General features: G+C 43.2%; 1 protein-coding gene across 7 annotated transcripts in view; it reads right to left on the bottom strand.

Annotated features, from left to right (window-relative positions):
- Dock7 (dedicator of cytokinesis 7) overlaps positions 1–22,580 on the bottom strand; it is a 175,761-nt gene extending 153,181 nt beyond the window's left edge. For all 7 annotated transcript variants that reach the window (XM_057783480.1, XM_057783481.1, XM_057783483.1 and 4 more), the window contains exons 1-2: positions 22,487–22,580; positions 3,135–3,240 (exon numbers count right to left, since the gene is read on the bottom strand). In XM_057783480.1, the coding sequence (XP_057639463.1) occupies positions 3,135–3,240; positions 22,487–22,524 (144 nt within the window). In that variant the 5' untranslated portion in view covers positions 22,525–22,580. The remainder of the gene's footprint in view (positions 1–3,134; positions 3,241–22,486) is intronic.
- Positions 22,581–25,540: the final 2,960 nt, after the last annotated feature.

Raw genomic sequence — 25,540 nt, 5'->3', positions numbered from 1 at the left:
CAGACCCTACTTATATTATATATTATTAGTAATAGTCATTGCATTTTACCCTGGCTGAAAATTACTTTTAAAAGCCGGGCGTGGTGCCCGCACGCCTTTAATCCCAGCACTCGGGAGGCCGAGGCAGGCGGATCTCTGTGAGTTCGAGACCAGCCTGGTCTACAGAGCTAGTTCCAGGACAGGCTCCAAAGCCACAGAGAAACCCTGTCTCGAAAAAAAAAAAAAAAACAAAAAAAAAAGATTTCTTTTAAGTTGTGTGTGTGTGCGTGCACTCTAGAGACTGCACTCACAAATTTAAAGCTAGTGGGGGGTAGTCGTCAAACAGCTCCCCCACAACCAAGTATGAGTTGTGTGGGGCTCAGAAAGAAGGATGAGAAAATATGAGACAAAGGATTTTTGGTTGTTTTTTTTTTTTTTTTTTTTTTTTTGGTTTTTCGAGACAGGGTTTCTCTGTGGTTTTGGTTCCTGTCCTGGAACTAGCTCTTGTAGACCAGGCTGGCCTCGAACTCACAGAGATCCGCCTGCCTCTGCCTCCCGAGTGCTGGGATTAAAGGCGTGTGCCACCACGGCCCGGCCAAAGGTTTTTTTTTTTTTTTTTTTTTTTTTTTTTTGGTTTTTCGAGACAGGGTTTCTCTGTGGTTTTGGAGCCTGTCCTGGAACTAGCTCCGTAGACCAGGCTGGTCTCGAACTCACAGAGATCCGCCTGCCTCGGCCTCCCGAGTGCTGGGATTAAAGGCGTGCGCCACCATCGCCCGGCCCAAAGGTTTGTTTTTGAGGTGATGAAAAATGTTCTAAGTGGACTGTGGTGGTATATCAGTGAATTTATTAAACCCCATGGAGTTTATTCTTTAAAGTGATAGATTGTATGGTAGGTGAGCTACAACTCAATGAAGTCATTTTTAAAAAGCTAAAACAGAACTTTATCCATTCATCGAAAATAGAGAAGAAACATGTCTACAAGAAAGCAAAGCAACTTTGACCTAACTTCTAAACGAGCCAATGGTGTGAACACAGTTCAAAGTTAGAGGGAAAGGGGGATAAGAGCACAGGAACAAGGCAAGAATCTCTACTGACCTAAGATTAAATCCCATCTGCTGATAATTTCCCAAATTCTGATGTGAATGAACCGACTATAAAAAAAAAATCATGAAACCAACAAGGAAACAGCACGCGCCCGACTGTAGATGACAGCAAGACATTACTGCTAATGTAGTTATGTGTGATAATGAAAATGCCAGTGTGTTCAGTACTATCTAGTTCAGTGTGTCTGAAGACTTCATGATCAACAAGTACCTTTCCAAAGAAACTGAAAGAGAAATTTAATCCGAACAGCATTGCACACACCCTCTGAAAAAATGCTGCTAAGAAAATTTACAAAGTGGAGACTGGAAGAAAAGAGTAAAAAAAAAAAAAAGTATGAATCCTGACAGGCTGAATTAGTAAGTAAAGAACAAATTTTTTAAAGATACTATTTTTAAGGGAGAATTGTGAAAGTGCTTAAGTCACTGGGATAACCCTTGCTCTTAAGTTTAAACTGACTCTAGTCAACAATGCTCACTCTAGCCACACTCCTGGATACAGCGGTACGGTAAGTGGACACCCAGATTTAAACAGCAATGAGGTTGTGCCAAGGGGTGAGATAACATGAGAGAAGATTAAAGAAATCAAGGAGTGGATGCAACAGAGTAGTTACACAATGCTCAAAAACTAAGTTCTTTGGTGAGAAATGAAGAGGACATCAAAGGACAAGGACAGTAAAAAGTTAGTGGACTTGAGGTGTGTGAATGCTCAGTCAGGAGGATAGCTGGAATCAGGAAACCAGAATGAGAAGACAAGAGATGTAATCAGAATGGGGAGCATAAAACAGATTGCATGAGTTATAGTTATTCATATAAACAAATCGGGTGTCTGGCTACGTGATTTTCAATAGCTGATGAAAGATAACACGACGAAAGGCAAAGAGCTAAAAGCACCAACAACAAACACGAAGGACTACCCCCATGCACCCAGAAATCCATGTATGCTAGACTTCCCAACCAGCATATTGCTGCTCATAAAAGTAAATTCCTGCTTTAAGGTTTAGTAACACAATTATAACAGGTCAATCAAACTCTTTTTCACACTGGCATATAATGTTTGTTCAATAATCAGTATGTTTCCTGAGCTACATGTAAAAACTGTAGAATCCCACCTTTTGTGTTTCGTGTTTAAGCTAGTGTCTCACATGTACCATACCCACTCCTCCACCTCCAGTGTGCTCAGAATACAGGACACAACACCAGGCCCAGACACTCCAGTGTGCTCAGATTACAGTAAACAAAACCACGCCCAGACACTCCAGTGTGCTCAGAATACAGGACACAACACCAGGCCCAGATACTCCAGTGTGCTCAGATTACAGTAAACAAAACCACGCCCAGACACTCCAGTGTGCTCACAATACAGGACACAACACCAGGCCCACACACTCCAGTGTGCTCAGATTACAGTAAACAAAACCACGCCCAGACACTCCAGTGTGCTCAGAATACAGGACACAACACCAGGCCCAGATACTCCAGTGTGCTCAGATTACAGTAAACAAAACCACGCCCAGACACTCTGTCTCCTTTTATACACTTTTCTAGTTTTCCACACTTGAACTTTAAAGTACTGTAATTTTAAGATAAATGAAAGTTTGTTTTAATTCATATTCCTTAAATATGAGTTTAAATAAAAATTACTATCTCGTGATAGCTTCTTTCATAGGTTATGATTTATTTATGTTTATGATGCTTGGCCTACAATGATTCAATAACTATTCCCTTGTATTAACAGGGACAGAGCTACAAACCCACATAGAGCTTACCTCAATGCCTAACTGTAGAAGAGTCTAGTATTTTCACATAATGAATCTACGTATAAAGGTCCAGCACTGATTAAGTCCTGCTGTAGAGTTTTGGAGTTGACTAGGACACCAGCACTTCTCCAGCACCCCATAACCCTCTGTCAACTCGAACAGCAAGAAAGAGGAGGCAACAGTGAAGGCTAACACTAGTGTAGAACCCAGTTTACTGACTGACTTCTCCAGTACTTTTTCATGGTCTCCTCACGAATGCACTTGTAACACTCCATGGCTTGAATGCGCTACTTACTGTGGTGTGATGGGATATATTGCCAACTATGTTGAGGTTTTTGAGCAGCTGGGGGGAACCACTGTATTGTGCAGAGATCTGTTTTCTGACTTCAGCAGCAACAGTTCTAGAACAAAGAAATAATACATTACAGACACATGCACACCATAGATAGATAAAGATATATTTAAGAAAATAAAACATTTATAATGAAGGGAAGTACATTAAAATTTTGTTTATAAAATAATGTCTAGGCATATTAAGGCTAAATTCATAAAGAATCTTAACAATTTGGTTCTTACTTATAATTATAACATCTTTTTCATTTTTACTCTTTTGAGACAGGATCTCACTACATTGTCCTGGTTGTCCTCAAATTCACTATAACATCTTTTAATATCGATGGAGGATACAAGCAGTACAGCTGGTTTCTAATGTGACATTTTAGGAATACAATCTATGATATCATATATGTTATAAAATATATACACAAGTTAAAATGTAAAGATTGAAAATAAATTCTAAACTATTTTGTAAATCAACCTATGCTAAGAATTGGAAGAAAAAAAGTCTTCTTTCTTCTATAATATTACCACCTCCTCATTTATGCCCCCAGAAAACTACTTCCTATTTTTACTTAAGTGACAATTACCTCATACCCAGGTAATAAGAGCTTCCCATAATCTGATCCTAATTTCTCTTTCCAGCCTTTCATATTATTAACCAAACTCTTTTATAATCGTTCATATTGTTTGAAAATTTCATATCTGCATACAAGGTGTTTGGGTCAAACCTACCTCCATCCCCTCTCCTCTAATCTCTCCAATTAACCCCACACGACTGTCCCCGCTCTACTTTATACACCCCTTTCTAACCCACTGACTGAGTCACCTTAGTTCTGCCCATAAGTCTAGGACATCTACTGAATCATGGATAGTCTTCAGCAGTGGCTCTCCTGAACCAGTTAGCTCCAACAAGGTACTCACGATCTAGAAAGACACCCTAAGTTGACCTCTGACCTCCATATACACATGTACACGCATACATCCACTTCCATGAACACACACACAGGCTCTTGCACTCAACGCCATCATGAAAGCTCTGTACAGCAGACATCACACATGAATCCTTGACAGATGTAACCACAAAGGCACTACCATAACAGATAAATCTTCACTTGAAAATCAGCAGGAGAATGCAGTAATCCCAAGACTTTAAGGTATTTGGTGGCCCTTATATATTAGTATTTTAAATTTATTTAAATAAATATTTTAAAACAAAATTTTAGACATTCAAATGGATGCATAGCTTACTAATGACTATAATCCTCAGTTTCCACAAAATTGTCAACCAAAATAATCAGTGACTTCCAAATCACGCAATAAATAACTTCCCATTATATTAATGAGAATTTTTTCAATGTAGGTCACAAATACAACAAAGACTACTATCCACAGACCTTGTGCAATTGTATCTCAATGTCAATATCTAACCTCTACCCTGATTCGCAAGCAACTACTTCTCTATTTTACAAATTTTTCCTCCTATTCTTTGACTCGTTACCAAAAAGCTAACCCTACTTGCTCTCGTTATCCCATGCACCTACTTGATGGCCTGGTGTCTATGCAGGCTGACAATAGCTCTAAGAATATTCTCAAGCTCACAGTTGGATTTAGAACCTCGATTTCCAATGGAGTTTTCAGAAAATCTCATTTTCCAAAAATTATCCAGAATTAATGTAATCCTTCCCCCTACTTTATCTCTTCAGTGTCTTTTTCCTTCTTTCACAACCAAATATCAAATAGAAATTTCTTAAAGATGGTTATAAGCTAAATATGCAAGTCTAAGTGTTTTGTTCTAAGACTTATTCCCTAAGGCTCAAGATACTGAGCTGTTCATTTTTCACCTTATATTAATGTTTTGAAAGAGACTAAATCATGATTCATAACTGACAAAACTTGGAAGCAACTAAGCCGTTCTTCAATGAATAAATGGATAAACAAAGTATGTCACATCCATGTAACAAATTACTTATTTGGAAAAGGAAATGAGTTATCAACCATGCAAGAAGAGTCAGTTCCAAGAAAAAGAAAGCAGTCTTAAAAGACTACATTTATGTAATTTCTGCTTTATGACATAATGAAATAGGCAAAAGTATGGACAATGACTCTAGGGGCTGAAGGGGAATGAGAGACGGGCATTTAGAAGCCCTCCTAGCCGGCTTTCTACTGATGTGATCACCATGACTAAAAGCAACCTGAGATGTTCTGAGGCAGAGACCACAGAGGAGTGCTGCTTGCTCAGTCTGCTTTCTTATATAACACAAGGATGGTACCAACCATCATTAGTTGGTCCCTCCCACCTTAATTATTAAGCAAGAAAATAAATGCCCCATAGACCTGGCCTATGGGGCAATCTGATGGAGGTATTTTCAAGGTTGCTTCTTCTTCCCAGAAGTTTGTGTCAGGTTGACCAAAAAACAAACAATTACGAAAAACAAAACAAACAAAAAACCCTCACCACCACAGAGAGGGAAGCTATTCTGTGTGACACTATAATAGCATATGTCATTATATATCAGTCAAAAACCCTGTTGTACTCTGTGGACTTTAGTCAACAGTGATTCATAGTAACTCCAGCTCATTTGATTAAAACTAATGCATATACACACTAATGTAAGACGTTACTAGTAACGAAAACATTGAGGAGGTAGTAGTAATATAGCAGAAATCATCATGTTTCCAGAATTTTAAGAGTAAGAACTTGGGCTTTGTAGCCCCAACAAGCTAGATTTAGGCAGAGAAAGGAGATTTACTTAGTATGGCAATATTGAGAAAAGGAGAGAGGAAAAAACCACCTCAGTTAAGTAGGAGTGGGTAAGGGAGGAAGAGAAGAGCTTCAGAAACAGCTAGAGGAAGTCAGGTGGTGGTGGCACACACCTTTAATCCCAGCAGAGGCAAGCAGATCTCTGTAAGTTTGAGGCCAGCATGGTCTACAGAGTGAGTTCCAGGACAGCCAGGGCTACACAGAGAAACCCTGCCTTGAAAAACAAAAATATAACAAAGAACCAGCTAGAGGTAAAGTTGAAAACTGGAGAGGGAACACAATTTTTTTTTCTTTTTGGAGAGAGAGAGAGAGAGAGAGAGAGAGAGAGAGAGAGAGAGAGAGAACAAGAACAGATTGAGGAAAGGGCAGAGGGCGATTTTACAATTGCCTTAGTCTTTGCAGGGAAAGACAAAGGCAGACTCTTTAATTGATGACTGGATTAAGCTTTTCCCTTTTAAACTTGAGGGTGGGCAGGTACACACACTGTTGATTGTCAGAGGAGTTCAAAGGACAGCCTTTGAGATTCCTTTTTCTCCTTCTACCATGTATGCTGGGGGAATGAATTCAGTTCACTGGCCCTTCAGTAGGCCTTTTAATGGAGCCCATATAATGCATGCATTTTTTTATTTTTTAAACTTTCTCTTTATTTATTCTATGTCTTTTACATCATGCATCTCAATCCCATTTATTTCCCCATCCCTTCTTATCCGCCTTCTGCCCTTGTAGCACCCCCCACAAAAAATAAAGGGAAAATTTCGTCATTGACAGTGTACTGTGACGAAAGAGTCACACAGTAACCACTTTTACCTATGTATCTATGTGCAAGTGTTCACTGCAAAGAGTCACTGGTCTGGTTTGAGGCCTCTGGTTTCTGCTACACTATAAACGCCGGGCTCTCTTGGATAGCCTGTTGTCACCCTATGTCATAGGGGTCCTGCAGCTTTGGGTCTGCAGGAGTGGCCCTTCACATGCTCCCACAGATCACAGATGGGGTGGGCGCAGGGGTGAGCCAACTCATAACCCTAGTTCTGGGCCCGCCAGCTCTCCCTTGTCCTCACCACCAGGGTGAGCTCTCCTGCACTCCCCTGGCTAGTTCACCCTTGCAGCAATGGACAAGAGAAAGGGCAGGTTCTACTGCTTTCATGCCCCCAGGGTGGGTTCTCCCACACCTGGATCATCGGGCCAGCTCTACTGTGTTGCCTAGGCCAGGTACAGGAGCCACTCTCCTGAGTGCCAATCCAAGTATTTCTTTTTTTTTTTTTTCCTTCTTTTTTTTTTTGGTTTTTCGAGACAAGGTTTCTCTGTAGTTTTGGAGCCTGTCCTGGAACTAGCTCTTGTAGACCAGGCTGGTCTCGAACTCACAGAGATCCGCCTGCCTCTGCCTCCCGAGTGCTGGGATTAAAGGCGTGCGCCACCAACCGCCCGGCCAATCCAAGTATTTCTTAATCATGATTAAAGACCTTACATTTCTGATTTATTTGCAAAACTGACAAACCAACAACAAAAAAATTCTTCAAAAAGAAATATAACCAATTTGGGTTTTGCTGTTGTAGAGATAGGGTCTCTCTGTGCAGTCCTGGATGTCCTGGAACTTGCTTATGTAAATCAGGCTGGCCTCAAAGTCACAGAGATCCTCCTGCCTCTGTTTCCTAAGTGCTGAAAGGTATAAGTTTCCATGTTCATTCTTTGAGATGTGAGAAAGAGAACTCAGTTTTGTCTCAAGAAAGATTACCTATCAACTGACAATTTCAATATTAAAGAGAGAAACAAATGAGACAGTTACTTTAAAAAAAAAAAGAGATTATCTTTTATTTAATAAAAGACGGTACACAAGACAGTCCTCTGTGAAGTGGGGTCCACTCACTGACCTAAGTCTATTTTGCCCCTCCCTAATTAATCTTTACCTGTGATTTTTTTTTCCTTCTGAATTCTCCTGAGTCATTCCCTCCTACAAGTTACCTCGGATTCCAAGAACAGCTGATGTGCTTACTGTCTTTACAACAAGAGGTCAAACCACCGCCAAGTACCAGGGCCTCACAGGCAGATGATCACATGATGATGATGTCCAGCTCTGCAGAATTACCCCAATGCCATGATGGAGCCAATTCTCCTGATGAGAGAACCTAGGCTAGGCTATCATCCCTAAGAGGAACGATCTTCTCACAATGGGAACTGATTTGTTCCCTCCAGGGATGAAGACTTTTCTGAAGCTTTGTAGAAACAGTCTCCCAACCCCCACTCTCCCCACACACCTTGGTTTGTTTTGGGGTTTCACTATGCAGTCCAGGCTGGCCTCCAATTTCAGTAACACTCCTGCCTCAGCATCCTGAGTGCTGGGATAGAAGGCATGACCACATGACAGGGTTCAGAACCACTCTTGAGATAATGATCAACCATACTACCACCGAACTGATTATTTGCTCAGGCAAATCGCCAGCAGGCAAACCACAACTCTTGCTTATTTACATTCTCTACAAACACCTCAAAGCTCTTGTTACCCCCTCGAAGACAGATCTCAAACCGCTAGACTTTCTCTGTTCTTTCCTGTCCCCACACCAATTAAAATGCCTCTCATGCCTTTCAGCACTGCTCGCATGTGGCATTTCAGGATGGGCAGCCAAGCCTCCTCTGCCCAGAGCCCCAGAGATAGGCTGCAAATACTACAAATATGTATTACTTTCACATGCTGTCATGTTCCTAAAAGGGAATATCAGTAATAATTTGAAAATAAGATGTAATAATGCAAAAAGTAAGTCATTTCAAAATAAGCTGTAACAGCAAATGTTCACTGCCCAAAGAAGGGACCTATTTCAAGCTCCTGAATACCCCGCCCCAAAAATACTCCATCTCTTAACCATACTATAATCCAACATATCCAAAAAAGGTACATTGCTTTAGGGAAGGTACAAGGCCCTCCCTACTATATATAGACTGAGCAAGATATCACCCATAGAGAATAGGTTCCCCACAAGCCAGTACGTGCAGTAGGGATAAATCCTGGTCCCACTGCCAGTGGCCCTCAGTCTGCCCCAGCCATGCAACTGTCACTCACACTCTGAGGGACTAGTTTGGTCCTATGCTTGCTTGTTCCTTCCCAGTTCGGCTGAAGTTGGTGAGTTCCTATTAGCTCAGGTAAACTGTTTCAGTGGGTGTAACCATCATGGTCTTGACCTCTTTGCTCATATTCTCACTCCTCCCACTCTTCAGCTGGACTTTGGGAGCTCAGTCCAGTGCTCCAATGCCGGTCTCTGCCCCTGTTTCCATCAGTTGCTGGATGAAGGTTCTATGGTGACATTTAAGATATTCATCAGTCTGACTGAGTCAAGATCAGGCTCCCTCTCCTCTATTGCTTAGGGTCTTAGCTGGGGTCGTCCTTGTGGATTCCTGAGAATTTCTCTAGAACCAGGTTTCTTGTTAACATTATAATGGTTCCCTCAACCAAGATATCTCTTTCCTTGCTTTCATCTCTGTCCTTCCTCCTTCTCATCTATCCCATTCCTCAAGTTCTCCTCACCCCTCTCCTTCTTCCCTCCTCTTCCGCTTCCACCCTCCCTTCTCCCTCTACCCCCTTGCTCCCAATTTTGTCAGGTGATCTTGTCTGTTTCCACTTCCCAGGTGGATCTATATGTTTTTCTTAGGGTTCAGCTTATTACTTAGCTTCTCTAGGATCATGAAGTATAAGCTCAATGTCCTTTGTTTATAGCTACTATCCACTTATGAGTGTATGCTCCTCAATTATACTATGAAAATTTGTACTTGCGTCTGAGAAAAAAATAATCCAAAATTTGATCTATTTATCTTTTTTCAACTCTCCAATTCTACAAACTCCCTCACTGTTAACACAAATCACAGTTTTGACACAAGAGATAACTTTGCTGGGCCAGTTACAAAAGAATGCTGGAAACCACCAGCAGAAGACACCTATCAAACTATGAAAAATAAAATGTGCTCTTTACTAAGAAAGGGTTGTTTCCAGTTTTGAATTTGGAGATCTTTTTAGTTTGTTTTTGTTGTTGAGACAGGGTTTCTCTATGTAACAGCCCTGGCTGTCTGGAACTCACTCTGTAGACCATGCTGGCCTTAAACTCAGAGTTTCACCTGCCTCTGCCTCTTGTGTGCTGGGACTGATTAAAGTCATGCACCACCACCACCACCACCACCACCACCAGGCTCATATTTGGAGATCTTGAAGTATTGTTTCAATATGTAAATTTAAAGAAGGAATCAAAATGACACAGGAAGGAATCATAAGAATGACAAGAAATAGAAAGGAAGTTAATGAGAACTATTTTCATGGAAAAAAACTGAAAAGGTTTTTAATCAAAAGTATTTTGAAATACAGAATAAGATTTTGCCAGAGAGTAAGATGACTAAACAGGATTGACTAGAACTATAGGTTTAACAAGACAAGCAGAGATGAGGCACAGTAGCAAGACTACCTGGAAATCTACTTCATCTCAGTATTTCTCATTGTCAAAGAAAACCCCAAAAGCTGCCTGTGGATCCAGAGTCTTTTCTGGTCTGGTGGAGATTGTCTTTCGTAGATGGAGACTGCTCTTTCATTCCCAGCCGTCCGGACCCAAATAATCACATAGAAAATATATTAATTACAACACTGCTTGGCCAATAGACTAGGCGTATTTGGCTAACTCCTATATCTTAAATTAACCCGTTTCTATTTTGTGTATCACCACGAGGCTGTGGCCTACTAATAAGGTTCCAAGGTGTTTGTCTCCTTCAGCAGCTACATGGCATCTGACTTCACCTACTCTCTATCTCTGACTTCACCTACTCTCTATCTCTGTTCTGATTTCCTGCCTGGCTTTGTTCTGCTAAGTCACTGGCGCAAACATTTATTCATCAACCAATAAATGCAACACATATACAGAAGGACATTCCACGTCGTTAAGGTTTTTAACAGCAACGATGTGACTGAATTGAAGGGGAAATGAGAAAGCAAGTTGCTCTAAGGGGCTGGCACCCTTCAGAGAGGGCTCCCGTTTCCCAGGGTAGGACCCACTGGCCACGAGTACAGCTGGGGAAAAGTCAGTGTACATTCTGAATGAAGAGAGGAACTGTCCAAACTCTCCTAAGAGACTGAAGTTAGTGACCAATCTGACACCTTTACATTTCCTCTTTCAGATGAGCACTAAGAGGGCCAAAATCTCCTATTTGATTCCCTTCAGTACAATCCAGATTTCCTAAGCACACATGAAAAGGTTTGGTTACTGGAAAAGACAAAGGAGTTTTATTAGTGTGGTGGTTTGAAGGAGAATGGCTTCCAAGTCTATTATGTTTGAATGCTTGGCCCCCAGTTAGTAGAACTATCTGGGAAGGATTAGGAGGTGTGGCCTTATTTGCAGAGGTGTGTCATTGGGGGTAAGCTTTGAGGCTTCAAAAACCCACGTCATTCCCAGTCTTGCACTCTCTCACTGACTCCACCTTAAACATCAGGATGCATGTTCTCAGTTACTGCTCCAGCACCATGCCTGCCTGCCACCACACTCCCCACCACGATGATCAGGAACTAACTCTCTGAAACTGTAAACCAGCCCCCAGTTAAATGCTTCCTTTTAAAAGCTACCTTGGTAATGGTGTCTCTTCACAGCAATAGAATAGTAACTAAGATCTGCATTTAGGTCTGAGCTGGCTTTTCAAAATTAAGTGACAGGGACCCCACAGCCAGCTAACATCAAGTTATACGGTATTGTGGAATAAACCTTTACACTGTGTGAAGGTGTGTCACTATGATTGATTTAATAAAAAGCTAAACAGCCAATAGCTAGGCAGCAGGTATAGGCAGGACTTCTGGACTGAGAGAGCTCTGAGAAGAAGAAAGGTGGGGCCACCAGACAGAAGCAGAGAGAGAGAAAGAGAGGTAGAAGCCACAAGTCACCTGGCAACACACAGACAAATAGAAATGGGTTAATTTAAGTCATAATAGCTGGTGGGTCAAGCCTAAGCTATAGGCCAACCTCTCATAATAATGTCTCCATGTCAGTTTTTTTTTTTTTGTGTGTGTGTGTGTGTGTGAGCTGGCGGTGCAAAGAAAAATCTGCAATGGTTCTCTTTGAAATTCACCAATTCCACTTCAATTTAAGGAAGAATATGGGACAAATAAAATGATTACTTTGGAGGCCAAGGAAATGGCTAAGTTAGAAAGCTTGTTACCGAGCAAGGAACTCAAGACCGCGAGGGGTGCACCCACACACTGAGACAGTGGGGATGTTCTATCAGGAACTCACCAAGGCCAGCTGGCCTGGGTCTGAAAAAGCATGGGATAAAACCGGACTTGCTGAACATAATGGTCAATGAGGACTACTGAGAACTCAAGAACAAAGGCAATGGGTTTTTGATCCTACTGCACGTACTGGCTTTGTGGGAGCCTAGGCAGTTTGGATGCTCACCTTACTAGACCTGGATGGAGGTGGGTGGTCCTTGGACTTCCCACAGGGCAGGGAACCCGGATTACTCTTAGGGATGATGAGGGAGGGGGACTTGATGGGGGAGGGGGAAGGAAATGGGAGGTGGTGGCGGGGAGAAAGCAGAAATCTTTAATAAATAAATAAATAAAAATTAATTAATTAATTAAAAAAAAAGAAAGCTTGCTACCAAGATGAGGACCGGGGTTCAGATTCCCAGCACCCACATAAATTCCACATGAAGGTGGGAATGGAGGAAACCCTACCTCAATAAATAAGGTAGAAGCAACAAAAACACCAAACATCAATCTTGGCTATGTGCGCACACACACACACAAAAGTAAATTAGGAAAATGTTGAAGTTCATGTGTGTGTGTATGTATTTGTACATGTGAAAGCATTTGTACATATATGTTCCTGTGGAGGTCAAAGGCCAACCTTGTGTGTCATTGCTCAGGTACCATCCACCTTGCTTTATGAGATGAGGGTCTCTCATAGACTTGAAGCTCCATGATTAAGCCACACTGGCAGGCCAGGGCGCCCCAGGGATCAAACTGTCTCCACCTCCCCAGCTCTGGGTACATACGCACACCACTACACTAGCTTATGTACAAGGGTTCTGGAGACCAATCTGAGGTTCCTGTGCTTGCAACAAGCCTGAGCCATCTCCCTGGCCAGAATTAACTCTGAAGAGTGTTGTCAACTTGGTATGACCAGCACTCTCACCTTCCTTCCTTCCTTAGAAACCTCTTGTTTGTAATGAACTTACGCCCTGAGATTCAAGAGGGGCTGACATTGTTCACTACACCTCCCTCCAAGCCAGTAAAAGGGACGAGGAACCCAGGGCTGACCAGACTCTTCTACATTCCTAAACACAGCAATTGGTTCAAGGAATCACATACACCTGAAGCAGACAGGAAACTGAACACCTGGAAGAAGTGGAGCCTAGAACTGTCAAATCTCATTGCAAGCATTTTGGTTTCAGTTTTTGTGCAAAATCTGAGATACAAAGATAGCAGACCTACTGACAATACCTGTATCCCCTAATCCAGTCATCAATTTATAAGAGTGAGCACTTTATGATCTGAGCTTCTATAATTGCATTTTAAAAACTCCTTTGGTAGAGAGAGAGAGAGAGAGAGAGAGAGAGAGAGAGAGAGAGAGAGAGAGAGAGAGAGAGAGAGAGAGAGAGAGAATGAAAAAGTAACAAGACAGGAGCTGGAGAGATGGCTCAGCGGTTAAGAGGACCCAGGTAGCGGCTCACAACTGTCTGTAACTCCAGTTCCAACACCCTCACACAGACATAAATACAGGCAAAACACCAATGCACCTAAGTAAATTCTTAAAAGAAAAGGAAAAACAACAAGACATCCTAAGTGGCTGCCAAAAAGCCCTAATGACACAACAAAGCAGGACTTAACCCTGGAGTCTGAGCTGCTTAAAACAGGAGAAAACAGGATTGTAGGTAGGTACACTTCCGGCAAAATCCAACTAATCTGAAAAGTCTTCTCTGTCCACAGATACTCCTCAAGGCCAACAAACACACCTGCCAAATGCTCTCCCAGGTTCTTTGCGAAGCAGCAGCCAGGAAGACATGCCCTCACCTTCCAGCACTCCTCATCTCTCTGAACCGTACCTACTTCCCCTTCTTCCTGATGCCCTGGGATTGTACTTCCCAAACAAAGCTTTGATTCTCAATCCTTAGCCTCTGTTTCTAGAGAATAAAGTCTGAAAGAATTTCTTTAAAAAAAAAAAAAAAATCACCTCTCAGTAAGTGTCTGGCTCAAAAGTGAAACACAGCCGGGCGGTGGTGGCGCACGCCTTTAATCCCAGCACTTGGGAGGCAGAGGCAGGCGGATCTCTGGGAGTTCGAGGCCAGCCTGGTCTACAGAGCTAGTTCCAGGACAGGCTCCAAAACCACAGAGAAACCCTGTCTCGAAAAACCAAAAAAAAAAAAGAACCTAACAAGAGCCTCAACATTAATACAGTGTTAACACCAATAGTAATAACCACACAGTAATGTAAGTTAATGGACATCATCCCATCACTACAGCAAGACACCAAAGTTTTCTTTGGACTCGCTTTCAGAAGTTCCAGTCCATGCCAACAGCCCCGTCCCTTTAGGCCCACAGTAGGTAACACATCATGGGGTATGGACATGGCAGAGCAAACTTGGTCTTTATGACCACAAAGCAAAAGGAAAGAGGAATAGGCGAGGGCCCTTAAGTCAGTGCTATGCTTCTGATGTCCCAGCTCTTAAAAGTCCCATCAACTTCCCAAAAGCCACCTGGGACCACCTGTTATCATACAGGCCTTTGGGACATATTATGATCCAACTACAGAGCAAAATACACATACATACATAAGACTTTAAAGTTACTAACAGATGAAAAATAATAAACTTTTGTAACTCCCAGAAAATACAACTATATATGTAGAAATTATCAAAGAATCTACAGCCATTCTTTATTATCAACAAGAGTTTAGTGAGATATAGCTGGATATAAAATTGTTGGATACCTAAAAATAAACCTGACTAAAGACAAGCAAGGACCTCACAGAAAACCATGGAGCTTTTTTCTGTGATAACTGAAGAGAGAGGCTATGGATTGCAAACAGTATTAAAAGATCATCATTTTCCACCAAACTGACGTGTAAATTCAATGTAACTCCAACACAAGTCTAACAGGGTATGGATGGGAAGCTTTTTGGGTTTTTGTTTTTTATTTTAGAGGAATGAGATATAATGTAAAATTTATATAGACTTTCAGAGGGCTAAATGAAACCAACATACTAAAAATAAATAATAAATAAATAAATAAATAAATAAATAAATAAATAAATAAATAAAGAGGGACTAACCGGGCTACTAAATCCTGAAGGTAATAGAATTAAAATCACTATGACTGGTTAAAAGACACCCAACCAGATCTACAGAACAAAATCAAGACTTTACGGTAGAGGTGGAAGTTACAAGTCCATACCATTCCCATATTAAGTCAGGTGGAATACAAACCTCAGCTCAGGTTTGTGTAAATACAGGCAATGTCTGTCTCAGGATAAGGAGCAATTTCTTATCCAAGAGCCACAAGATACTGGGGTTGAATTGAGTTCAGTTCGGAAAAATGTCTAGCGTGCAGGAAACCCTGGGTTTGATCTCCAACAGCCCATAAACTGGACAAAGTAGCCTGTAATCCCAGCCCTCAGAAGGGAGAGGCAGAAAGATCAGAAGTGCAAAGTCAGGTAGGTCATCATCTACTATATAGGCCAAACTGGACTACATAGGATCCTGTCTCAAAAAACAAGCAAGCAAACAAATACAAAGTAATAACCATAACAATATAAACATAAAACAACAACAACAAAAAAAAACACAAGGAGCATTAAAACTAAGAACTTACTTTTCAAGAACTTCCCTAGAAAGAATGAGAAATAAGTCATAATGGGTGTTACTATCCAAATAATCAATACACAATTAGTATACTGGCTGTACGCAAAGTTCCCACAAAAAATCTCAAAGGAAAATATGGGGAGGGGATGGCCACAAAGATTTAAATAGGCAACTTAAACAAAACAAGGCACTCAAATGGTCAATAAACAAACAAAGCAGAGCTCAACTTCATTAATAATTCAGTAAATAAAATTAAAACTTAACAATGCACTAGCATCATGAATCCAAAACACTGATAAAACTGAAAAACCTGGCAACACCGAGTAACAGCAACTATGGAAAGCAACACGAGCGAAAATCTCTACCATCACTTTAGACAACAGCTAAGACTCGCCTAATAAACCCGGTGATAAATAAAATTGCTACAAATAACAACAAAATATCGCTCAACCAGGAATTGAGTAGTCCTTAGAGCAGAGATCTCAACTTGTGGGTCACGATCGATCCTTTGTGAGTCAGGTTGAAAGACCCTTTCATAGGGACAATCCTGCATTATCAGATATTTACATTATAATTCATAACAGTAGCAAAATTACAGTTATGAAGTAGCAATAAAATAATTTTATGATCAGAGGTCACCACAACCTGAGGAATTGTATTAAAGGGTTGTATCATTAGGAAGGTTGAGAACCATAGCCCTAAAGGAACTTATGCATAGATGGGTCCCAGAATACACATGCTGTCTAGTAGTCAGAAACTGCATCATGGCATACTTATACAATAAAACACACTACAAAACCACAAAAATAAATGAACTTTAACTGCAATCATGAATGAACGACACAATAAAAATTTTAGCAGCCGGGCGGTGGTGGCGCACGCCTTTAATCCCAGCACTTGGGAGGCAGAGGCAGGTGGATCTCTGTGAGTTCGAGACCAGCCTGGTCTACAGAGCTAGTTCCAGGACAGGCTCCAAAGCCACAGAGAAACCCTGTCTCGAAAAACCAAAAAAAATAAAAAAATAAAAAAAAATAAAAATTTTAGCAAAAGCAAGAAAATAAAGGAAAAACATGCAATACAATACTGTTCAAATACCTTCAAAAGCGGAAAAGAAAACCACATTGCTTAGAAATGCATGCACAGGTGATAAGAAGAAAACACAAAGTGAAGCAAAATGGGCTGGAATAATCTGAGAATGGGCAAGATCTGTCTTGTTTGTTTGAAATTTTTAAGTTATATTTTTACTATTTTTTAGGAAGGGGTGCATGCATGTACCACAGCAGCAAGATGTTTAAAGAAAGATTTATCACAACAGCTGTGTTGGCACAACAGATAAAGGTACTTGCCACCAACCTGGGCCTGAGTTAGAACCCTGGGACCCACGTGGTAGGAGAGAACCGACTTCTGCAAGTTGTCCTCTGACCCCCACATGCATGACAGTACATAGCATGCACACATACATATACACACGACACACATACTAAATATATCTTCTATTTTTAAAAAATGAGGCATACAAAAAATTTTAAGTAACATGAATCACAACTGAAAACAAGCACAACAGAACAGTTATAGCTGTGGTTTATAGTACCATAGCTATAGTTATCATACAGTGGAAACACCTCTGACTGGAGAGCAAGGGGTAAACTAAAGAATGAGTCAACAAAAGAGACCAGATTACAGAGAACCCTAGGACACAAGGGAATGTCTGGACTCCCCACTGTCAGAAAACTGTATTCCTGATTAAAGCCTTGCCTTGAGGAGCCTGCAACAGTGAGTAAGAGGGCAGAGAAATTGGGGCTGGGATTGCCTAGGGAGGTGTGGAAATAGGGCTGGACTGAGGAGGCAGGCAAACATTTCTTAAGTTTCAGCATCTACATGGCACTAGATTTGAACAGTCAAGACCGAGCTAGCAGTATCTATTGTTTGCTTTCTTGTTTCTTTTCCAAAAATTAGACTGAAAGATTTATTATTGTAACTGAAGTTCACTTGCTTTGTTACTTTATAGCAAGTCAAGGGGAGGAAGGAGGCAGATACCAGATACTGAAGAGGAGCACAGCTCCTGAAATCAGTGCTAAGGCAGGAGAAAGGGTCAAAAGTTAACTCCAGATCTACAACTCAGGAACACATAAACTAAGCTTCCTCACACAGCCTAAGCTTTCCTAAGAGAAAGCAGGAAGCAGTCATGACGTTATCTGAGAGAACCGTGACTAGAAATGAAAAACCAATAATTGGTGGACAGTTGGGAAGTCCAGACAACTCAGTAGGTCTTTGTTTTGTACTGAGACAGGCATAGGACAAAGAGAAAGATCTCTTAAAGGGGATAAAAATGTTAGAATGGAAAGGGGAAAGTGTAGAGCCAAGATTCTCAAAAAGTGATCAGAAGTAGGCTTCAAGATTCCAATGGCACATGGGGCCATCATCCCAGCACAATGGTGGCTAAGGCAGGAAGATCAGGGTTCAAAGCCAGCCTGGAGATTGTCTCAGAGAGAGGGGAGAGGACTTTGGAGTAACTTCATCTGAAAGAAGACGGTAATAAAAGGAAACTCGGTCCTAACCTCCCTCCAACATGTGGCTTAGAAGGTAGAAGGAGACTAGATTCTGAGCATTAAACATCAGTGAGCTAAGGCCTGGGATAGAGATCAGCAGTACAGAGTGCCCAATAACGCTCATGCTGCCCTGGGTTCAACAAAAACTAAAAGGATTTGTGAGGATAAGGTGAACAAAAGATCTGGGAAGTCTATAAACCGAAAGAGAAAAGTGGGCAGTGCAATTAACACATGGAACTAAAACAAGACTGGGTCCACAAAATCAGAACCACTAACACATAAGAGGTCACATTTGGGCTACTAAATAAGACTACATTCAGGCCTCCCGCCATAAAATGTTTTCATTAATTCTGCTTCTTAGAAAAAATTATAGCCAATCAAAAGAGGAACAACAAGAAAATAAGCATAAAGTTGTGACATTAACAGTGGTGATGGGGAAACTACCATGAAAATATGCTGCAAAAAGAAAATACAAATAAAAAATATAGTAACTGGCCGGGCAGTGGTGGCAGACGTCTGCAATCCCAGTACTTGGGAGGCAGAGGCAAGTAGATTTCTGTGAGTTCGAGGCCAGCCTCGTCTACAAAGCAAGTTCCAGGACAGCCAGAGCTGTTACACAGGGAAACCCTGTCTCAAAAGAGAGAGAGAGAAAGAGAAAAAGAGAGAGAGAGAAAGGGTTTGAATGACAATTTAGGCAATGACATCTCATCTGGAAAATAGAAACTATTATTAGGAAATAAAAATTAGCCACTGATGTAAAAAAAAAAAAAAAGTAGCTAACTTTTTTTTTTTTTTTTTGGTTTTTCGAGACAGGGTTTCTCTGTGGCTTTGGAGCCTGTCCTGGAACTAGCTCTGTAGACCAGGCTGGTCTCGAACTCACAGAGATCCACCTGTCTCTGCCTCCCGAGGGCTGGGATTAAAGGCGTGCGCCACCATCGCCCGGCCAGTAGCTAACATTTTTAATGCTCATGTCCCAGGCAGTTTCAAGGGTATTCATTCATTTAATTCTCCCACTAATTGTATGGGGGCTTTTGGAAACCAAAACAAGGAGACCTGATCAAATGTTCAGAACTGCCCAGCTATAATGAATGCAGTGTAGGCAGAGTTTCGACCTGTGCAATTTGGCCCCCAAATCAATATTCTTTACTATGTTGTTGTGCCTCTCTATGGATAAGAATCCAGTAAAAATGGGCACAAATGTCCATCCATTTGTTAAATATCAAGTCACTGGATAAAATGGTCCAAATGAAATCCTATAGCATTAATCTACAAATAGTTAATCTTCATAAATGCATAGGCCATGTCCTCAGAAAGGAGAAAAATCAGAGAAGAGGCAAATTCTTGACATGGACAAAATGCATTGAGCTTAGAAAGGCTGACCTGAGGTAAGCAGTCCAGTCAGGGATTCATGAATAAAGATCCCAGCCTCCAAAAATCAGCAACACCCCATGCAAAGGGATGAGAAAAGATCTGATCAGCACCAGTCTTCATAAAGATTTCTGGACCATCATGAGCCTTTTTTTCCTAACGTATCACACGGCAGTAGGTTTTTACAGAGCAATGAATTTCATATATGCACACATTATAGAAAAGATTGTCACTTTGAAGAAAAGGTCCTAAGCCTCATTTCATAAAGACTGCAAAAATGAAATAGCTCTATTTACTAAGCAATTACTGCACACAAGGATCTGAGAGATACTGGTTTCTTTAACCTCACAGCAGCCCTCCGGAGAAAGTCCTAAACTAGAACCATTTGCAGGGCCAGTGGGAATGGAGTCAAGAAACTGCTCAAGTCTATGCAACGAGTGGCAGAGCCAGGCTGCCAACCCGATCTATCCCCACACACTGTCCTGTTTCCACTGGCAGGGAACTCAAAGGCACAGCTCTCAATCCTTCCCAAGGATTACTTATGAAACTCGGTAACATGGAGGACAGTTCACTCCTAACAGCTAATTACTAATTACATTCAGCACTCTGCCCCTGGTTTGCTGTCCAATCTACTTGTGGATGATTCTGGACCCTAGATCCCCAATCTCTCCTGTGTCTCAAACCAGCACCAAAAATCTAATGGATGTTTCCATTTAAATGACTTACAAGCCCTCAAAGCCAAGATGTCCAAACCTGCATCATTTCCATCCAGTAGTTCCTCCCACTCTTAAACTGCGTCCCCGACGACGCATGGACCTCAGTGACCTCTTCCATTCTCCAGCGGGCTGCCCAGTTGGAGAGCTGCATGTCCCCCTCTTCCTCAACTTCTGTGTCCAATCCATCCCTCACCATTGTCATGACTACCCAAGAGTCCCTCTTGCGAGGGCACATACTCTTCATTCCCCTGCCTTGATGTTATACCTTTCGAGACTATCCTTACTTGTATTTGAGGCTGTTTTCCATAATGGAGTCTATTTTCTTTCTTGAGGCCAGTCCAGTTCCACCTGCTAACTCCATTCACTGACCTGACAAGAGGCATTGCCTTTATGTCATCCCTTACCCTCAAAGGTGTGCTTGCTGTATAAGACACAAACTCTAGCTCTATTTAAAAGAAATGTACAAGATGTGTCCATTAATGGTATGCCTCCAGGCCCAAGAGCAATTGGGATTGGAAATAATAATATATAATAAATAATTATTCATTCCCAACCCGATCACAAGTGTCTGGTGGCAGTATGGGTAATATACTGTGTTAACTATGTGCTTTATACAAGACTGACCATTTATCATTCATGGCACTCTTTTTTTTTTTTGGTTTTTTTTTTTAAATATTTATTTATTTATTTATTTATTTATTATGTATACACTATTCTGTCTGTGTGTATGCCTGAAGGCCAGAAGAGGGCACCAGACCTCTTTACAGATGGTTGTGAGCCACCATGTGGTTGCTGGGAATTGAACTCAGGACCTTTGGAAGAGCAGGCAATGCTCTTAACCACTGAGCCATCTCTCCAGCCCCTTTTTTTTGGTTTTTTGAGACAGGGTTTCTCTGTGGTTTTGGAGCCTGTCCTGGAACTAGCTCTTGTAGACCAGGCTGGTCTCGAACTCACAGAGATCCACCTGTCTCTGCCTCCCGAGTGCTGGGATTAAAGGCAGGCGTGCGCCACCACCGCCCGGCTCATGGCACTCTTATAAGCTAAGCACCACTATTTACCAACTTTCAGCAAGGTCCCGATTTAGAAAACAACACTCAGTATTTGACTTCACCTTAGTCTTCCAGCAGCACCCACGTTCCTAAGAACTTATTTCACCTCTTAAGAAGAAAATAAAAAACATGTCTTAAAACTCAAAATTAAAAAGAGAGATTTTACACCTGATCTTGGCTAAAGGCGAGATGCAAAATGAGATGTTAGTTTTAAATGAAAAACAAAAAAAATCACAAAACCCTTAATACTGTGGAGGTTCAGAAGCTAAAAATGCCTTTCTCTGACATATCCAAAATTTTTCTAGAAATGTCAACAAGCTAAAAAGATTCAGAACCACAGAAATAAAATACAACTGCCAAAAGAATTCACTTGAATGTTGTCTTTCTTTAAATATAAGTCACAGAAAAAAGGTTTTACTGAAACAAGCAAAAAAAAAAAAAAAAAACTGCCTAGCGCCTTATCCATAAGAGCATACCATAGTTAAATGGTACAAATATTCTTTCATTTTTATCTGGACCCGGAGGTAAACTACTAGGAAACCGTATCCTCGGTGGGCGGCTTACTCCTAGGACTTGAACGCTAGGCCCATGCATAAAGCACAGTGCGGGTCGGGTCATCCATGTTTCCCTGAGGCGAGAGAAAGGGCGCCCACCCAGCCCACGGGGGGAAGCGGGATGCCCCCGTGTCCCGCAGCCCGCAACTTTGCACTTGCGGCCTTAGTGTGCGTGTGCAGGCGCGGGTGCAGAGCCGGCGGTGCGGACGGGGCACCCAGGGTGCTGTCAGCGGTGGCGGCGGGTGCGGGCGTGAGCGCCGTGGCCTCCTCGCCAGTTCCTTTTGTTGGGGCGCCGGGAGCCGGGGCGTGGGCGTGGAGCGCCGGAGCGGACTCCACTGCGGACACAAAGAACCGCCGAGCTGACTGCCGCACGCCCTGCGGGCCTGGCGAGGCGCGGGCTGCAGGCCCCGGACCGCGCCTGGCCAGGCCCGGGGGCCGCGCCACACCCACCCTCCCACCCCCACCCCCCGAGACCCGGCCCGGTTCCCCGTCGCGTACCTGCTGATCTTCTGCGCGAAGGCGCGGCGCTCCGCCATGGCTGCGGCGGCGCGGGGCTGAGCGCGGGGCTGGGCGGCCTCCTTCCTCGCGCTCCCGCTCGCTCTCCCTCCCTCCCTCCCTCCCGCGCGCTCGCCCGTCGGCTCTCCGGACCCCACCGCGAGGCTGGGCCGGCCGCGGGAGCCCGGAACGAGGGTACCGTAATGCGCCGAGGAGGCGCGCACGGGGAACCGTTCTCCGCCCCCGCCCTCTCCCCCGCCTCCGCCCCGCGCGCCAATCCCGGCTGGAGGTCGGGTTGGAAGGCGGCTGTGGCTGCCCGGAGCCGACGGGACGCGGGGCGTGGAAGCCGCTGCGGAGCCCTCACTGTCCTGCCGCCGAACACTCGCGACAGGGAAGACCCAGGATGGGGCCGCGGCCGCCGAAAGTGCTCGGAGCTGGGCTTTTCCCCAAAAGGGGAGGTTAGGAAGTGGAGAAGGCCTCGCGGCCCGGTCGGGAATGGCTGAGCTCGGTTCCGGCAGCTCCCCACTCCCGGCAGTTTAAGGCACCTTTCTTGCCCGCCTCGACCTCGTGAGTGGGGTCTGGCCGGAGAAACAATGGCTCTTCTTTGTAGTAAGAACTCTCCCGCAGAGATGGTGTGGTAATCGCTGATTTGTGGTGCACAGCCAGGAATACAGGCATGGTTTTTCTTAATCTCCACTCCAGCTCTTTGAAGTAGATTACATCCATTTTAGAGAAAAAAAAAATTGTCTCAGAGACTGAGATTAGCCTTTGGGTCACACGTGGCAAACCCATCGCCTGAATGTGAGACCCAGAGCCCAGGCCTTAGAAGTCTCTGTGAGTCCATCACAGAAACTGGCGTCTGGTTTCATGTATGTCCACGCATGCATATCCTTCAGATGAGCTGTGTTTCCCACTCTTTTGATGTTCTAAAAATAATCTCTATCACTGAAACTGACCTCGTCCATTCTATCCTAATGCACTGATTTCTGAAATTGTGGTGAAACTAAGAAAAATCCTCTAGCTTCTTGTAGCAGTTTTCCTCTTAAATGTTGGAAGAATTTAGTAAGCCTTATTTGCAGTTACTGTATGTTCCCTGTGTCTTTGTGGAGCATGTTCAATCCCGTTTCCCCCTCTTTCACCATAGGGAAAACCTGCATCTTGAAGCCTGGTCCCTTGTCTGCTCACACAGAACCAAAACCCCCCGCATTATTGTCGGTCCCTAACTTCCTGTCTGTGCTCTAACCTGGGTTTGTGAAGCAGCGCCCACTCCAGTAACACGATGCTATAAAAACCACTGGTGTACTGGGAGGCTGGCCTATTCGGAGCAAGTATGTATTTAACGTCTACTTAAATACAGGTGTTCTCAAATAAACACTAACGTGAACCAGACACAGTTCAGCTTTCGGAATGTTTGAGTCCATGGAGAAAGATGGCACAGCGGCTCAAAGAATTCCAACTTGACGATTAACGCTGTGTCTGACCTTTCCATTGACAGGAACCCAGTTGCGTTCTACTTCCTGGCCATGTGACTTTGAGCCAACTATGTAAAGACGGGGAATAATTTTACCTACTTGAAACCATGTTGTGGAGATGCGGCGAATTGACGGTCTTAGAGTGGCATCTGGGATGTGCTGGGCACTGGTGCTAGCTGCTGCATTTTCCTCACAGGTGGTCCCATTATCCATCCTCTGCTTGACTTTGTCCTGGGTGCTTCATAGCCCCTGGATGGCCTGTCTGCTCTCGTGCTCCTGGCAGATGTTGTAGGCCTTTATCTCGGCTTGACAAACATCTTTTCAGCCCTCTCTTAGAGACTGAGCACATTTTGCTTTGAATAGTTCTTTGTATACATGACTCACTGGTTGCCAAAGAGTCTAAAAGGACATTGCATGCGCTGTGAAGCTGACTGGAAACAGTTGAGTGGGAATGAGACAAGCAGAACCAAAATGTACGCTGGAGAAACGGAGTCTCTGAGGACCACGCCACACAGGAAGTTCAACCCTGACCTCGGGAAGACCTGTCGGTCTCTGAACGAGAGTGTGGGCCAGTACCCATATGCCTCAGGGTCCAATCTAAAGATAAGATACCTGGAGTTCAGCAATGGAAATAAAAATCGAGTTGCTTTGGATGCCTATGTTCGTGCTTCCCACCACCCTTTACAGGAATGCACGCGTGTGTGCGCATCTCAGGCCCCTGAACCCTTTACAGGAATGCACGCGTGTGTGCGCATCTCAGGCCCCTGAACCCTTTACAGGAATGCACGCATGTTTGTGCATCTCAGGCGCCTGTACCCTTTACAGGAATGCACGCGTGTGTGCGCATCTCAGGCCCCTGTACCCTTTACAGGAATGCACGCGTGTGTACGCATCTCAGGCCCCTGTACCCTTTACTGGAATGCACGCATGTTTGTGCATCTCAGGCGCCTGTACCCTTTACAGGAATGCATGCATGTGTGCACATCCCAGGCCCCTGTACGCTTTACAGGAATGCACGCGTGTGTGCGCATCTCAGGCCCCTGGACTTTGAGGAAGTGGTTCCCTCACCCTTATTTTTTTTAAATATTTATTTATTATCTATACTATATTCTGTCTGTATGTGTATGTCTACAGGCCAGAAGAGGGCACCAGACCTCATTACAGATGGTTGTGAGCCACCATGTGGTTGCCGGGAATTGAACTCAGGACCTTTAGAAGAGCAGGTAGTACTCTTAACCACTGAGCCATCTCTCCAGCCCCCTCCACCCCTATTTTTAAGGGTGAGCCAAAGACCTATCCCTGCCAAATGAACCAGCCTCAGGGTAGGCACATGAATCAAGCCAAGACCATCAGGTCCATTTAGAACTAAAGTCCTTGCTGAACCGGGGACTTCTCATCATTAACTTCATCCCGGGCGCAGAGCCACACAGAATAGAGAGAAGAGGAAAACACTGAAGATGAGCTCCTTAGGGCGCCATATGAGCCTTGGACTTGGCTGGGGTTTCGTTTGTTTGGTGAGGATTTCTGTTTTGTTTTAAGCTATCTTGAGTTGGACTTTTAGTCATTTCTTCTTACCTGGCACAGG

Source organism: Chionomys nivalis, chromosome 11 (genome assembly GCF_950005125.1).
Source record: "Chionomys nivalis chromosome 11, mChiNiv1.1, whole genome shotgun sequence".
NCBI classification, from domain to species: Eukaryota; Metazoa; Chordata; class Mammalia; order Rodentia; family Cricetidae; genus Chionomys; species Chionomys nivalis.
Note: the sequence above shows the minus strand (reverse complement) of the source record. Positions and strands in the feature narration are given on the sequence as shown.